Source organism: Quercus suber, unplaced genomic scaffold (assembly GCF_002906115.3).
Source record: "Quercus suber isolate HL8 unplaced genomic scaffold, Cork oak 2.0 scaffold_308, whole genome shotgun sequence".
NCBI lineage: Eukaryota > Viridiplantae > Streptophyta > Magnoliopsida > Fagales > Fagaceae > Quercus > Quercus suber.
The window spans coordinates 558,530-576,182 of record NW_027069764.1 but is presented as its reverse complement, the minus strand read 5'-3'; the positions used below and the strand labels follow the sequence as shown (position 1 = coordinate 576,182).

Genomic DNA, 17,653 nt, shown 5'->3' with positions numbered 1-17,653 from the left:
GGACCGGCACGTTATGCCCGCGGTTCAAGTTCAGTTCATAGGAGACAATATGGGGATTGGTTTGTACTTGTTGGTCAACGGTGAAATTGAGCATGGTCACTGGGGAATTGGCTACTGGTCATTGGCAAACTTCGTTGCCACAATCTCCAGCTTCACATGAAAAATTATTTGAGTCATTGAAGCTGCACTTGGTTCTCCCCCAGATGAAACCATTCCCATTTGGAGTGTATTTGAAGTTCCTGAAGTGAACGCAGGATCAAGAACATCACGGATTGCTGGGGTAGAACCAAGCCATATGGACTCATTGCATCGGTTCTCGTAGTTGAAAACTGTGGTAGACTGCTCACCTGAAAAATATATAAACAAAACAATACTCAGATATATTACTTTGAAAAATATTGCTTCAAACTCGTGGTTATACATTCTGTACACGAAACAAAACAACCATAATTTAATTTCATGTATGATGTACACATCTTTTAGTGATATCCACATTTAGTGAGCAAGAAAATTACTTCTTTACTTGATCACCGCAAACTTATTCTTTTTTTATTTTTATCTAACCTCACCCCATACTTTAACTGCTGCACTAATAGTTTATCAAATAAAAAAAAGTGTTATGTTCATAACATTTTTATAAAAAATCATAAGTGGTCAGTTGTTATTGGTTCTAATTTGAATTTACTACTGAAATTACTTTTTTGTCCCATCAATAACAACTGGTCACTTAAGATTTGTTATGAAAATATTATAAACATTACATTTTTCATTATATAAGACACAAACTTAAAGATTATTGAACTTGATACGTACGTTCATAAAGATCTCAATAAAAGTCAATATATCATCATTCTCACGTTTTTCTTCAAGATAGAAACAATAATTCACATGTAAACTTATACATCTAGCTTCTTTGCTTCTCCTAATAAATATCAATATTAAGTTGCATCAAAATTTGCACATACCTGTGATATTTTTGTGAAAGAAAAGAGAATGGCTTATCAATCATTTAACTGTAATGAACAAGAGAAGAAGGATGCTGAAAGCTTCGCCAGCCATTGAACCTTTGCTTTTGAGTTAAAAATATAAGTTGGGTTAACCAAATAAGTTAAGCAAGGGAGGATTTGTATGAAAGGCAGGGTTTGTATTTTGAAGGAAAGCTTGGCAAGTTAAAAATTTATTGATCCTATTAAAAAGTTGGAGCATGCTTGGTAGATTGTAAAAGACAATGTAATGTAATAGTTATTCTGAATTTCTTATAGTTTAGTCATTCTTCAATTTGGTCATGTTTTTATTACAGGGAAGGAATTGTTATTTATTATGAATAACTATTCTTTAAAATGAGGAATAAGTATTTATCTTTAAAAAGGTTGTAATAGCTATTCATTAATATGTGCAATAATTTCTAAAATTAATACCAAATAAACAATTTTTCCATATATACATAACAATTATAAAAATAAAAAATCATTAAAAATAACTCACCTCTCTCTCAAATTTAAAAATATTATTTTTAAGGAAATATAATTGTATGAGTAAGATATTTCTTAAAATAAATTTTAAGTTTCATTCTAATACTACAACTCAAATCCAAACTTATGAATATGTTTAATTATTCCATTACAACATAATTTATTTTCAGTAATAAAAATTACAATTTCTATTGTAATTCCCACTTAATATACCAAATATGTCCTTGATTTGATACAAATCAATTCCCGTATCATTCATATATATATTGAACTTTGCTTTTGAATTATGAGATAAAAATGTTAGTTGAAATAACGAAATTAACGTGGAAGAGTTAGCAAGAAATGCCAATGGGGTACCTTTAGGACAATTGTTAATAGTCATTTTAAGAAAATTATTTTTTTTCTTCTCTCATAAAAAGTTTCTAAAAATATATCCTAAATGACTTATACCAATACTCTTAGGGCATTTGTTTTTTTCCTTTCTTGCTAGGCTTCTATGTATGTTGACGGAAATTCGTTGTGGTCGCATATACAATTTAATTGATTCTATTTGGATGGAAAGCATGAATGCATGATTGGCACGGTTAATGTTTCATTGATTTTAGGCTTCTATGCATATTGACACAAATTCATTGTCGTATAGTAAAGCATGCATATTGACACAAATTCATTGTATATGATGGGAAACTTAATAATTTGGGGGCATAGTTAATATTTCATTGATTTTAGGCCTTAGTTGTATATTGAATCATTGACACAAATTCATTGTCGTACAGGAATTTAAGGTATGATGGGCAAGTTAATAATTTGGTGATTCTAATAGATTGGCTTCCATGTATATATGTTGATACAAATTAATTGCCGAATCATATACAGATATAATCATTTATAATTTATGTTCACCAAAAACCTTATAACTCAATTGGTATACATTTTAGTGTTTTTAATGGAAACATTCGGTATTCAAATCTTTCACCCCTAACTATAATTTTTTTTAAAAAAAATCTATAATATTAGAAAATTGGAAAATAAAATTCTTTGACTTTTACATTCTATTTGTTTCAATGAAAAATCTTATGTAAAGATAGTTTTCTACATTTTCCTGCGTTTGGTAGTATTGGATAAAAATTGATCAAAAGAAAATTATCTCTTAACTTTCCTTATTTAGCTTTGTACAAAATAAAATTGTTTCCCACTAAAATTTTCTAGAAAACAATTCTATTTCACACAAAGCTAATTAAAGGAAGTCAGATTTTAAGGTTACTACGACTAAACATAAGAAAGTGAGATAGTTTTCTAAAACTGCTTTTTGGAAAATGATTCTTTTTTTTTTTGGTTATGTTTGGTAAATGTTCTTTATTTGTTTTTTCAAAAACTTTTTTTTATGAATAAAATCAAAAAACAATTTTCATGTGTTTTCAAAATAAAAAATACATTTGGTTATTTAAAAAAAAAAATATTTTCAACAAAAAAAAAAAATTGTTCGATAAATATGGTAGTATACTTTCATTAAAAAAAAGCCTCATGCAAATAAATTATTTGGTAGGAGTATGGTAATATGGTTGTCACTTGCCAGCTATTAGCAAATGTTCTATGATGCTTAGTGACTTAGTCAATTTGGTGAAGAACATTTAAGTATATAGTGCCAACTTAATACATGGCATTTGCAATTGGATAAACCATAAGCCTCTAGGCTTTCATATCAGATAAATGATAAGCCAAATCACAGCCATTGATCAGATAAAGTGATAAACTATAGGCCGCAGTTCATCCTTTAAAGTTTCAATACTAAGGGAAATTGGTCTGCTATTTGCAAACCCACTTCACGGCTTTACCAAACTAATAGCTCCTTCGCCATCAGGCATCAACGCAAAAGGCGTACTGGCAAGGCAAACATATCAGTAACAAACTAGCAATATTTTTTTGAGCAAGAAAGCAAACAAGTTTACAATTTGATTCCACCAGCAAGCAAGTTAAGCCCCCCTGAAATCTATTGATGTTTGCTGCCAGTGCAGTTCGAACTAGGGTGCAAGTTCATTAATTATGGTTTCCAAATTATTTTCTCCATATTTTTGAAGAACTGGGAATAGAAAACATGTAGAAGTATGTCTTCATTTTTCTTTGTATTTTGAGAATTGAAAACTATTTTTTCCTACTTATTTTAGGTTACCAAACAAGTTTTGCTCCAAAAAAAAAAAAAAAAAAAAGGTTACCAAACAAGTTTTTTGAGTTAGAAAATAGAAACTTGTTCTCAAAAACATAAAATTAACGTTTCGTTTGTTTCGATGGAAAATATTGTGTAAAGATAGTTTTCTATATTTTTTAGTATTTGGTAGCATTAGAAAAAATGAGTCAAAGAAAAACTATCTTTGGTCAACATTAAAAGTATGACTTTTTTTTTTTTGGAAAACATGTTTATCTCATAATAAGCTAAATAAGAAAAGTTAAAATATTTTTTTTTTAACCACTTTCCTATGATAGTTTGATAGAAAACAATTTTTGAAAAATGACTCATTTTCAGGGGGTGGCGGTACGTTATAGTCAGGGATTTGAACCCCTTGACCCAAAAATTATATATATATATATATATAAAATATTTTTAAAAAAAAATTATTTAAAAAAAAAAAAAGGTCAAATAAAACCTAAGAATTTGTAGTTGTCTAACCTCCAAAATCTCTCATTATCCTTCTTCACTCTCTAAACCCAAAGGAAAAAGGTTGCCTCTGCTTCACACACACAAAATCTACCTCTGCATAGCCCCCACGATCTGTCGTCGTCTGACTGTCCCTAATCTACCACCGCCGCCGTTGCTTGGTCTGCATTTTGCTGCCGCTTGATCTGGTTTTTCAGCTCTCTCTTTCTTTCACTATGAGAGTGTGTTTATAGTGTTTTGATATACTATTTCACTGAATCTGTGTGAGTGAATCATCGTATGTGTGGAGTTATCTTTTGATTTTTTTTTTTGGTTGAATTTTGAATCTTGGACTGTGTGTGTGTGGGGGCTGTAGCGTTAAGAATTGTGTTATGATATTTGTTATTGAGTAACTCAACTTGAGTTTTGAGTCTCTAAAGTCTAGGGCTGTAAATGAACCAAGTTGTTCATAAACAGCTCGGGCTTGGCTCGATGAAAAGCTCATTCATGTTTGTTTTATAAACAAGCCAAGCTTAAGTTTTAGTTTTAAGCTTTTTTAATAAATGAGCTGAGCCCGAGTAAAAAATATTGTTCATGACCAAGCTTGTGAACGCCAAGGCTTGATACAAAAGTAATCAAATAAGTTGAGCCTAGGCTTATTTATGAGTTTGGTAATAAAATTGATATGAGCTTAACAAGTAAACTCATATCTTTCTAAAACTTTAATTAATTATAAGTTGAGACCATTTATTCAAACCAAATAGGCTAGATAATAAACTTGATATAGGCTTGATAATATACTTATATTGGATCTCAAGCTTAAAAGCATGATATCAAGCTTAAGTTTGGGTTTGATATTGAGCTCGAGTTCGACTTGACAAATGAATCAAGTGAAGCTAAGCCGAGCTCAAGCTTTTATATTTTATAACAAGCTCAAGTTTGGACATTATTTGTAGGCTTGTATCAAGCTCAAGCCAAGCTTAAACATTCTATATTTGCTGTTGAGCCGAGCTTGAACATTCACTATACTCAGTAGACCTTAGCTCGTTTACAACCCTACTAAAGTTTGACTGTGTGTGTGATTGTGTGTGGGCTTGTGGGGGTTAATGGGTTATAGAATTTATTACTTATAGTGTTTTATAGTTGTTGAGTTTAAGTTTCTTTACTGTTGGCTGTTGCAGAGTTGCTGTAAGTGTTCTATTGATTTGATATAAAGTTGAGTTATGACTTATCACTTTGATTATTTGACTAATTTGTTACTTGTGAGTAGTTTTTTAATTTTGTTGTATGTGACTTGTGAGTTGTGAGTGATTCTTGACTATGTGACTTGGTGAATACATTAACACTCAAGACAATAAAAATATAAAACATTTAAATAATTGTAAACTTATAAATTAAAGATATAAATAATTGTTTGACTGTGAATATTGAAAAAGATATAGCTCACAGGATTGATAATGAATCTATTATGCAATAGTTTTAAAACATGAAACCTTGTAGAAGACAATTGTAGATTTTTTTTTTTTTTTTGGCGATATTGATATATTCAAGTCTCTTTTGTTTTAGATTTTATATAATTTATGTTTCTTATTGACCCACTTGGATAAAAATCCTGGAGCCGCCCTTGGTCATTTTCTAGAAATCATTATTGCCGAAACAAACAGAGCATAAGAAGAAGAAAAAATACTTACCAAACTTAGCCTTGATGTCCAAAACAAACAGGAGGTCTTTTTGAAAGATCACATTTTACCAAGTCATTATTCTTATATAAATTGAGTTTAAATCTTATAAGGATTTCCTATTAAGCCTTCTATGTTTACACAATGAGAATTTTGTCACATTATATTTTCTTTAAATGCTAATAACTCTTATAGAGAGTTATTAGCATTTAAATCTTGTAACTTTTTTTATTTTATTTTTAAATCTTGTAACTTTTTCTTTATAGAGAGTTTCAACCTATAACATTTGCTCTTGATAATAACTCTTTATCATCACCATTGCGTACTCTTGGTGAGGTGGTCACTCCACTAGTATAAGTGTGGTTACTACACAAGTATAAGTGCTTGTGGGGTGTGAGGGGTAAGGGCCGGGATTTAAGTCTCCAAGAGGGAGCTTCACACACATATACACTTAGATTAGGTTAGAGTAGAATTTCTATCTTGTATAAAATAAAAAATAAAATAAAAACTTTTTATCGTTAGACTAAGACATTAATCGGTTTTTGTATAGGCAGAAATTAAACTCCAAATCTTTTATTTAACCATTAAAGACTTTACCAACTGTTATTGACATTACTTTCTCTCTTTCCTATGAAGAACTAAGGTTCAAAATTCAAATCCCCCTTTGAATTATAGAATAATCTTTTTATTTTTGTTGGATTAGGTCTTATCCCACTCCTTGCTCTTAAAATAAATACTTCTATTGTCAAATGAATCAGTTTATCTTTCCACTTTATGTTTTACCAAATAGTAATAATTAAATAAAGCAAAACAATGCAAATTTGTGTTTTTAACGTGTTGTTATACAGGAATAAGTGAAAAGAACAATCGTATTTGGAGTTTATTTGGTTTGTTTTAAACACAATATAAATCTTTTTTTTTTTTTTTACATGAAAATCTATGTGTATACATTTAGTTGGAATATAATTAGTTTCTCTGCTCTAATGGCTCTCGGGATATCATAATCTACTAGCCTTAGACTGTAGAATTTTAGTGTGAGTTCTTCTGTTTGAATCCTTGGAATAACACTGTTATTACCAAGGCTTGTAGGGCTTGTTTCTTGGGGTTCTGGGAAACAGTGAGTGCTTTGAGTGGTAGACTCTAATAGCTTTCCTATGGAGGACATCACGAATAGTTGGAACAAACTATCCCTCTCCGATAGAGAAGGAGGTGAATTCAAATTCCGGGCACAACATAAGTCTCAAGAGTTCTCGATCGTGGCAAGGTTCTTCACACCTAGAGCGCTAAATGTGGAAACTGTAGCACGTACCTTCAATCCTATTTGGCGATCTAAGAACGGTTTTCAGATCCAAAACCTTGGTGACCACCGGCTTTTGTTTATCTTTGAAACTAAATCTGAGGTTGATAGGGTTCTACGCAATGAGCCGTGGAGTTTTGACAAACATGTTGTTGTACTCCAGTACTATAACAAAACCCTTCCGTTGCGTGATGTGGTGTTCAAGGAAACGGCTTTTTGGGTTCAAGTGCACGACATTCCAGTTGCGTACATGAACCAAGCCACGGCTGAAGAACTATGTGCTACTATTGGTGAGGTAATACGCGTGCCTGCTGGTTCCACCATGGGAGGACAAGGCTTTATGAGGGTGCGGGTACGAGTGGATGTCACTCAACCCCTTTGTCGTGGTAGGGTGGTGACAATTGAAGAAGGTGAGCAGTCATGGGTGATTTTCAAATACGAGAGGCTGCCTAATCTTTGTTATTGGTGTGGCTGCTTAGATCATGCTGATAGGGATTGCGAAGCATGGATTCAAAGTAATGGCTCTCTCAAACCAGAGGATAGAAGATATGACTCTAGTATTAGAGCCCTGCCCTTCTATTCCTCAAACAAGGATATTGTGTCTGTGCCTGGATACTTTGAAACGCAGAAACAGAAACTCAAGGAGAGGGGATGTTCTTCGATGAAGTCTAATCGGAGAGGGATGACGGAGGCCCCATGGCAGCAGCATGAAACACCAGAAAAGGAAGATGCGTCTAATCTGGGTAACATTAATGCTGATTTGAATTCAGACAAGGCGAATTCAACGCCTTATTTTCAGAGTCAAGAGGATGGCATAAATGACAATGCAATAAATCCCACTATTACGGAGCGCAAGATCAGGGAATTTGATTTGCATGAAGATATCCAACAAGGAAAGAATGTAATGGAGGACACGGTGGATTCAACGGCTTATCATAAAGTCAATGTTGGGCCTGTTTTAAACAGCCCAGAGAATGAGGCTTCTTTTGTGAAACCGGGCTTGGTAAAAGAAGTTACAGCAAAGTGGGTTAGAAGTTCTCGGCCCACTAGCTCACACGTAGAAGTTAATACTACTGCACAGCTGGGAAAATGCCATACTGAAGCTTCGTCCACTGAACATCCTGAAGCAAAGCGTCGATCACTGCAAAATGGGGTCCCTCAATCACTCTCTTTCTCAACGGTGGAGGCTGTCCAACAGCCCCGCCGAGTACAATGAGTTGGTTATGTTGGAACGTGCGAGGGCTTGGGAACCAACGCACCGTTCATGAGCTTGCATCGATAATGCGGGCACAAGATCCTGCTGTCCTGTTCTTGGCCGAGACATGGGCAGACGAAGATAGGCTGGAAAAACTTTGCGATGAATTACACTTTGACGAGAAATGGGTTGTTCCGAGAGAGACAAGGGCAGGTGGTTTGGCTCTACTGTGGAGGAACTCGGTTCATATTGATGTGGACTCATCCTCACTTAATCACATAGACGTTGTAGTTAATAAAGGGAAGGAGGATTCCTGGAGGTTCACGGGCATTTATGGGATTCCGGAAGCTAGTCGGAAATGCGAGACTTGGAATTTACTCCGAAATCTTCATCGGAAATACACCCTGCCGTGGTTATGCGCCGGTGACTTTAACGAAATTCTAGTGTCTTATGAGAAGCTAGGAGGGGCTCCTAGAAGTGAAGCAGCGATGAGAGAGTTTAGAGAGGTTGTGGATGACTGTGGGTTTATGGACCTCGGTTATGTGGGGAAAAAATATTCTTGGCGAGGAAGGAGGGGTGAAAGCATGGTGTTGGAGAGGCTTGACCGTGCTCTTGCTACTCAATCATGGCTTGCTTTGAATCCGGCAACAAGAGTTCTCTGCCTTCGATACAATGCATCGGATCATTACCCCATAATCATAAATCCTGAAGGAATTGCAGATAGACCATGTAAACCATTTAGGTTCGAACACATGTGGCTAAAAGAAAATGGATGTGGTGAAACCGTGAAGACAGCGTGGCCGGCTCCTTTCCCTCTTTCAAACTCTCCGTTGATGCATGAAAAGATCAAATTCTGTGGTGAAAAACTTATGGAGTGGAGCAAACATTCCTTTGGTAGTGTGAAAAAGCAATTGGAAGAAAAATCAAAACTTTTGGAAAAAGCTGAAATTGAAGCGGCTCAAGGGGCTGATCTGGAGGCAGTGAGATTATTAAGAATGGAGGTAAATGAGCTTCTTGACAAAGAAAGCTTAATGTGGCAGCAAAGAGCAAGAGCTTTGCACCTTTCGTGTGGTGATCAGAATACACGGTTCTTCCATAATAAAGCCTCTCAACGATTTCGACGAAATAGGATTGTGGGTTTATTGGATGAAACAAATTCTTGGTGCACAGATAGTGCTCAGGTGGCTGATATTATAGTGGGTTTCTATACAAAGTTGTTCACATCTGAAAGATCCTCCATTGATCTTGGTATTTTAGAAGTGGTACAACCCGTAGTTACTGAGGAGATGAACACCAACCTGACCAGAGATTTTACTAAACAAGAGGTTGATCTTGCATTGAAGGAGATGGCCCCTCTCAAGGCTCCGGGACCCGATGGTATGCCTCCTCTCTTTTTTCAATCTTTTTGGCCTCTGATTGGTGATGAAGTCTCTAAAGCTGTCTTGGACTGCTTAAATTCATGTCACATTCCACATGAGTTTAATTACACTTATGTTACTCTTATTCCTAAAGTGAAGAATCCTGAAAAAATCTCTGAGTTTAGGCCTATAAGTCTCTGCAATGTAATTTATAAATTGATTTCAAAGGTCCTAGCTAACCATTTGAAACCCCTGTTGCCATCTATTGTGTCTGAGAACCAAAGTGCCTTCCAAGCCGGGAGGGTGATCACAGACAATATACTTATGGCATTTGAAAATTTGCATTACATGAAAACTCAACAAACTGGCTCTACAGGTTTTATGGCTCTCAAACTCGACATGAGCAAGGCTTATGATCGAGTTGAATGGTCATTCTTGGATTTTTTGTTGAGAAAGATGGGCTTCCATAGTCGTTGGGTTGACCTTATGATGGAATGTATTACTACAGTGTCTTACTCCATTTTGATTAATGGGGAGCCTTCACAAACCATCCACCCTAGTAGAGGACTACGTCAAGGGGATCCTTTATCTCCTTACCTCTTCCTCCTCTGCACTGAGGGTCTGCATGGTTTAATTTCAAAAGCAGCTACTTCTGGTGATATTAGAGGTATTTCTATCTGCAGGAATGGTCCTAGATTAACCCACCTATTTTTTGCAGATGATAGCTTGATCTTTTGTAGAGCTTCAGTCCAGGATTGTACCCATATACAAAACCTTCTTGCTATTTATGGAGAAGCCTCTGGACAACAGCTGAATAGGGAGAAAACCACATTGTTCTTCAGTAAGAATACGGATAGTGAGATCCAAGACTCCATTAAAGATCTACTGGGGGTACCTGAGATAAAACAGTATGATAAATACTTTGGCTTACCATCCTTTGTGGGTAGGCGTAAGAAAGCAAGCTTGGCTTACATTAAAGATCGAATATGGACTAAGCTCCAAGGATGGAAACAGAAACTCCTTTCCCAAGCCGGTAGAGAAGTTCTATTAAAGGCAGTGATACAAGCGATCCCAACATACTCTATGAGCTGCTTTAAGCTACCCACTACACTTTGCCATGAGATTGAGATTATGATTAGGAAGTTTTGGTGGGGCCAACGCGGTGATAGGAGACGTATTCACTGGGTAAAATGGCGCACTCTTTGTAGGCCTAAAGCGATTAGAGGAATGGGTTTTAGAGAACTACAAAAATTTAACGATGCTATGCTAGCAAAACAAGTTTGGCGCCTTTTACAAAATCAAGACTCTCTTTTCTACAGGTTCTTTAAATCAAAATACTTCCCTCATGGGTCTATTTTTGATGCCAAGGATAATAAAGGGTCCTTCGCTTGGAAAAGCATTTTGAAAGGGAGAGAACTCATTACTCGCGGCATGAAATGGAGGATTGGGAATGGTTCCCAGGTTCGAATTTTCCATGATGCTTGGCTGCCTGGATCACAGCTTGGCAGAGTCCATTCCCCTGCCCCAGACAGCCATGCAAATGCCTTGGTCTCTAGTCTAATTAACCATGTGGACCGATGTTGGAGGGAAGCAGAGATTGATAGTTTATTCTTACCTGAAGAGGCTGCAATCATCAAAACCATTCCACTTAGCCTATTCGATCAAGCTGACCTTCCTTTCTGGCCTTACACCCGTGATGGCCTCTTCTCGGTCAAATCGGGCTATCACCTTTCGATGGAACAGGATGGAACGGAGCTGACAGGGACGAGTATTGCTGGTGCAACTTCACCGTGTTGGAAAGCTATTTGGCGCATGCATGTTCCAAACCGGGTAAAATCTCTTGTGTGGCGAGCTGGAAACAATGCACTTCCTACACGGGTGAATCTGGTTCGGCGACATATTCTGACTGACTCGATGTGCCCGGAATGTATGAATCAGCCAGAAGATACGATGCATGCCCTCTGGTCTTGTCCGAAATTACAGGATATGTGGAAAGTGAATTTCAATAAGCTTGTGACAGACACGAGTTCCTGCTCCAGCTTTGATGAGATTCTTGAATGTGCGTCGAAAGGAAAATCATCTTTTGATCTTTTCGCTATGTTGGTCTCTGAAGTTTGGCAGCGCCGAAACAGAGTACGAGTGGGAGAGCCTACTGTACTGCTTAGTCAGATTAATTCCAAGGCCTTTAGTGCTCTCCAAGAATTTCAGCAACTTCGCCCCACCCATACTGTGATTCCTCGGACAGCCCGTGCAGTAAAGTGGAGGCCTCCAACTGCGCCTTGTGTGAAGGTGAATTTCGACGGCGCGGTCTTCTCACAAGATGGACTAGCGGGCATCGGTGTGATAATCCGGAATGAACAAGGATTGGTTATGGCTGCTCTTTCACAACAAATTCCATCACCTACTTCGGTGGAGATGGTGGAAGTGTTAGCGGCTCGTCAGGCTGTGCTGTTTGCTAAGGAGCTTGGTTTTGACAAGGTAGAATTGGAAGGTGATTCTGAATCTGTTACTAAGGCTATTCTCGGTGACTACATGGACCGTTCCTACATAGGTCATGTCCTACAAGATATTAAGTTTTTGTTTTCTAGTTTTTCCGTTATTTCAGTTAAACACATTTATAGAGAAGGGAACTGTGTTGCCCACAAACTTGCTAGGAGGGCTGTCAATAGTCCTTTTCTTGTCTGGATGGAGTCTGTTCCTTCAGATATTTTTGATGTTTACCAGCATGATCTTTTAAGGATGCAATAATAATATCATTACCCCAATTGGGGTTTTCTTTCTCAAAAAAAAAAAAAGTTGGAATATAATTATTTCTAGTATTAATTAGCTAGGCAAGTGAAAAATATAATTCACATTTAGTTTATGTAATATTATATTTGACCAATTACACAGGATAAAGATAACTATCTAACAATATTTATATATAGGCATGTGAGTAATCAAAAGAGGGAAAAATACACAAACACCTTCTAAACTTTCAACTACTGACCAAAACACCCCTAAATTATTATATTGGCCAATTTACTCCATAAACTATACATACTTGAAAGCTCAAAAATGTGTTGAAAACACAAGAGTTGTTTGGACTCCTAATTAAAAGTTACGGCTCAATTGATTTTGCACTAACTTAATACTAAGTGCAGAATAGTGTAAAGTGAGCGAATAAATAAACAAGCTACTCTAATTCATAATTAAAGCAACACAGCAGTAAAAAGGAAAGTAAAAGAGTAGGGAAGAAAGATGTAAACACAATATAACATGCCGATGTGTTATCGAAGAGGAAATCGAAGAACTTGGCGAAAAATCTCTTCGCTGTCCTCAAGCAGTAATCGATCCACTAGACAATTAGTTGGAATACATGGGTTAGCAAGAGACCCTTTAAACCTAATCTACTCGATGTACCTAAGCCCTCTAAGCTCTTACTCTAACAAGGCTTCTCAAAACCGTGTCTTGTCTAGCTCTCCGGATCCCACAATAAGCTCCATGTTGCATCTGCCATCCTTGGCTTCTTCGAATACTTCCCAGTAGCACTAAAACTTTACTTGACACTTTGAAAGGGTGTGGTAAGTGTTTGGGCTATCAACCTCTTAAAGGTATGGAAATGGAGAGGCAAGAGTTGAGCAAATTCCACAAGTAAATGTGTAGAGGATTGTGGGCATAACAATCTCTATCTCTCAAGGTGTTTGGTTAGGGTTTTCTCTTAGAAGCACTCCTCAACATTTGTGGGTAATGTGGGTATAAATAGTGTAGGTATAGAAAGTGTGTATCAGAATGGACAGGCTAGCAGAATAGAATGTCTCGCGGGTGTCTCACGGGAAGGCCTTACCTGCGAGATACTCGCGAGACACAGCTGTCTCCATCCTGGCCTGACTCTTCGTATTCCAGCATGTGTAAGGCACATGAGCCACTTCGTGGGATGCTTAGTTGCGAGATACCCGCGAGAACACTTCAGTCTTCAATTGCTTGAGTTTTCACACACTCTCTCTCTATCACACAACCCATACAATCAAATCCCACAATAAATACAAGGTACAAAAGATTAAACAATAATTATAATAAATTTGTCATGGAATAAAAGCCTACAAAAACATATAATTGTAAATAACAACTTTACAATACCTATCATATCAACACACCAATTACTCTCTGTTAAAAACACAAACAGAATATGCATATGTATCCCATGCATATGTATCCCACGTGAACTTTAAAATAACATATTACCAAGGACTGAATTAGGTGAGAGGAGAGAGAAACCTATAGCATAATAGAGAAAGAGAGACACGATCAAACAAAAAGAAACACGGTCGCTGGCTGCTTCACCGTTGACAGCTACCGTGGTTTCTACCGTTGTTTTTCCAATCACCCACGACTTGTAAGAGAGGGAGACATTGTTCAGTACATTTATTTTGGTTTCAATGGAAATTTGTTATTTTTCCCCTATTTGTTGGTTTGTTCTCTCTCTCTCTCTCTCTCTCTCTCTCTCTGTGTGTTGGGATTTAGTTGATTTCAAACTTGGTGGTTTGATACTGAGTTCTCTTCTTGCTGGTTGTATACTGGGTTTTCATCAAAGATCTTGTGCACAGATATGTTTGCCAATATTGCTCTGTGAAATAGTGTCCACTACATTGCATATCATTTTGATTTTTACTTTATTTTCACAATATTTCTTACGGGTTTGTCATGGATTGATTGAGTGAAGTAGGTTTTCATTGTTTTTATTTTTATTTTTAGTAGCAATATTATTATTAAGCAATACAGATGATTAAATTTGTTTTGTAAGTGGGAACATGTGCATCTCATATACTTTTTTTGTTAGTGTTTTAACGCTAGACTAACTGAAGTATTGATTTGATAGGTATGTATAGTTTAAGAAGTAAATTGACTAATATAATAGTTCTAGGGGTGTTTTGGCCAATAATTGAAAGTATAGGGGGTATATGAATATTTTTCTCATCAAAAGATTCAAAACTATTTTTTTCCCCGAAAAAAAAAAAAAAACTATTTTTTTAATTAATGCCCATGAGAAGGATAGCATATCTAACAATATTTCAATTTCTCGGAAGCTAAAGTGCTAAATAATATCTATCTTGTGATCATTTCACGTTCACAATATTATCTAAATCAAACCGTAACAAGTTCTTATAGTGAGTCTTAACATGGGCAACACCAGTTTATTAGAATCCCCTATTCACTGACTAATGTGTACCATACTTATTTCTAATCCACTGTTTAGAAATTTTACCTCAGTTTATGAATGTGTGGGTGTGGGCATTAGAGAGAAAGATGGGGCATAGAGTTGTGAGATATTGATGTTTCTATCTCTGCCAAAGATTAAAAATCTTTTTAGTGCTTGCGCAAATCTCATCAAATTATATTTTTAAATTTTTAGTGGTAGTGCTTGGGATAAACTATGTTTGTTCGTTTATACCTATTTAAACTAGATTGTTTAACCTAATATACTAACTAAGTAATTATTAGGTTTATTATTCAGATCTAGGTTAAACAAGCATATATTGTGTCATGCAAAATAGTGAAAAATAAACAACACAACGATATGATGACTTAGGAAAACCGATGAAATGAACTGTTTCAAGGTAAAAACCTAGGGATGATTTGACCTAACTATCCTCAAGTTAAAGTAAATCCACTATAAGAGAATCAAATTTTTTACAAAAGATTTAACCATAAATCTATTGATACCCCATGTAGTAACTTACTGACATGACCACGTGCAAGTTCGAAATCCACGGACTCCTTCTTTTCTTGGATTTACACCAACACAAGCACCCTTACTTGTGACTTTGAGATCCCACTCAAAGGTTTCAGATCACTATCAGTAATGATCTTGATGCAGCAACTATGTTCTACCAATGCTTGATTGTTGATATTGCTCCGGTAGATTCTTGTGTAGTTAGAAGGTACAAAACATCTCAGATCTTATAAAAAGTAACACACAAGTCTTCCAAAAGTCTAAAAAACATAACTAGGGTTTCATTTTTATATGTGGAGAAGTTAGAGTGAAACCCTAAACATTTTCGCAGGCTTGGGCTTAATTTAAAAATCTGCAAAATTTTTGTTCCTACAATTTTCAATTGGTCGAGCCTAATTTCTCGATCGGTCGAGCAAGGCAGAAACTCACTTTCTTTTTCTACAGTCAGCTAAACTTGAACCTTGAAACCAACACTTTTAAGTATTGCCTAACACCTAGACTAAACATGTTTTGTTTTCGGTTTGTTAATACAATAAAAATATGATTTTAAACATTTAAACCTGAATCTTTAGAACCTAACAAACTATATCTGTTGAGAACATTATTTAAATTTTAACAAACAATTATATTTTTTAATAACTTTATAACTCACCTAGTTGATAGTTACACCTCTTAATGTTTTCAAGATAAACCCAATTAACGATGCATGTAGTGGGTGCTTGGTTCTTGAAAAGTAATATGGGCATGTAAAATATAAGGAAATGATCTGCACATATATGGCAAATTTATATTCGACTCATTGCCCCTCTGCAACTATAAATTGGAGGTTGATTATCACTTGGATAGGTGTGGGCAAGATTGCATATTTTCTTGAAGCTAGTTGAGTACTCATTAGATTGGCAAGCCTATGGACTACTATAATCCCCAATGCAAGAATATTTTGGATCCTTTAACGCATCACATGCACTATAACAACCAATATATACATGGGCAAAATTTAGCTATAAAATTGATTGTAATTGAAGGCTATAACCTTACTCAATAAAATAATCATTACTACATATTTTGAAAATCTAACTATTAAATTGCATGTTTTTTATACTCTTAATACACATGTCACATTTTGTGTCAATCAAATATTATTTACTATATACCTTATGCATAATTTTAAACTATCTTGCAATTTAAACAATTTATTAATAACATAGCTATTAATTTTTAATTTTCTAGAAATTTTGCAAGTATAGAAGATATAAGAAGAAAAAGTAATCTAATGGTGAATTTGTCAATATTTACCTCTATTAAAAAGATATTGAATAAAATTGTAGTTTAAAGTTATAACAAATTTTATAGATAAACTTTATCCTATATATATTTCTCATACTTGTTTGTGGCCAATAAGTTAGATTGACACACGTTGCTTATATCTTGAACACATTCCACAGTAGGGCATGGCCCTGACCCATTGTCTAGAGTCCCACCAATGGGTTCGATCCGGACTACCACATTATGCCCATGGTTCAAGTTCACTTCATAGGACACCAAAGATTGGTTTATATTGAAATTGAGTAGGGTCATTGGTTAAGTCATAAGTGGGTGGTGGAGATTGGCAACTCTTTGTTTCTAATATCCAGAGTCTCCAGTTTCACATGAAAAATAGAATGATTCATTCCTGGTGCACTTGGTCCTAGCCCAAATGCAACCTTGTTATTCATCAGGGGTGAAGAATATGTATATATTCTTAATCCTACCTAGTCGCAACCTAAATTCCATATGTTATTATCATGTTGAAGTGGTCAAAGTTGTCACTTACCAAATCTAGGCCCTATCACTCTTTCTTTAGTTCTTTTTTAGGAGAGCTTATGCGTATTGACTTACCTTACAACTTCAAAAGTTGCACATAAATTAAAATAAGTTGAGAAAGCTGGCAAAAAAAATTCTACCAAATGATTTTTCAACTCTTTGAGAATTGAATCAGTTAAAATATGTTAAGTTGTCACAACAAACACATTTGCACGGTATTAACAAAGAGATTGACCCCCTAATATTAGGAGAGTGGATTATTATTATTATTATTATTATTTATTTATTTTTTTTAAAGATGTAGGAGAGTGGATTTAGATTTTGAAACATTTGAAGACAAAATCAAAATGACCCCAAACTTGAAATGTGTGATTTGCAATTTACTTTTTAATTTAAATTTATCTACTTACCCTCAAGAATAAAAATCCTCAACCTTAGTACAACATGAATAACAAGTGATGGAGAGTAGCACGAAAAACACTTTATTCTCAAAACTCATGAGCA

General features: G+C 35.4%; 1 protein-coding gene across 1 annotated transcript; it reads left to right on the top strand.

Moving 5' to 3' along the window:
* Positions 1 to 8,361: 8,361 nt before the first annotated feature.
* Positions 8,362 to 12,381, top strand: LOC112038880 (uncharacterized). Its single transcript, XM_024071718.2, has one exon. It carries the CDS (start codon positions 8,362 to 8,364, stop codon positions 12,379 to 12,381), a length of 4,020 nt encoding a protein of 1,339 aa, XP_023927486.2.
* Positions 12,382 to 17,653: the final 5,272 nt, after the last annotated feature.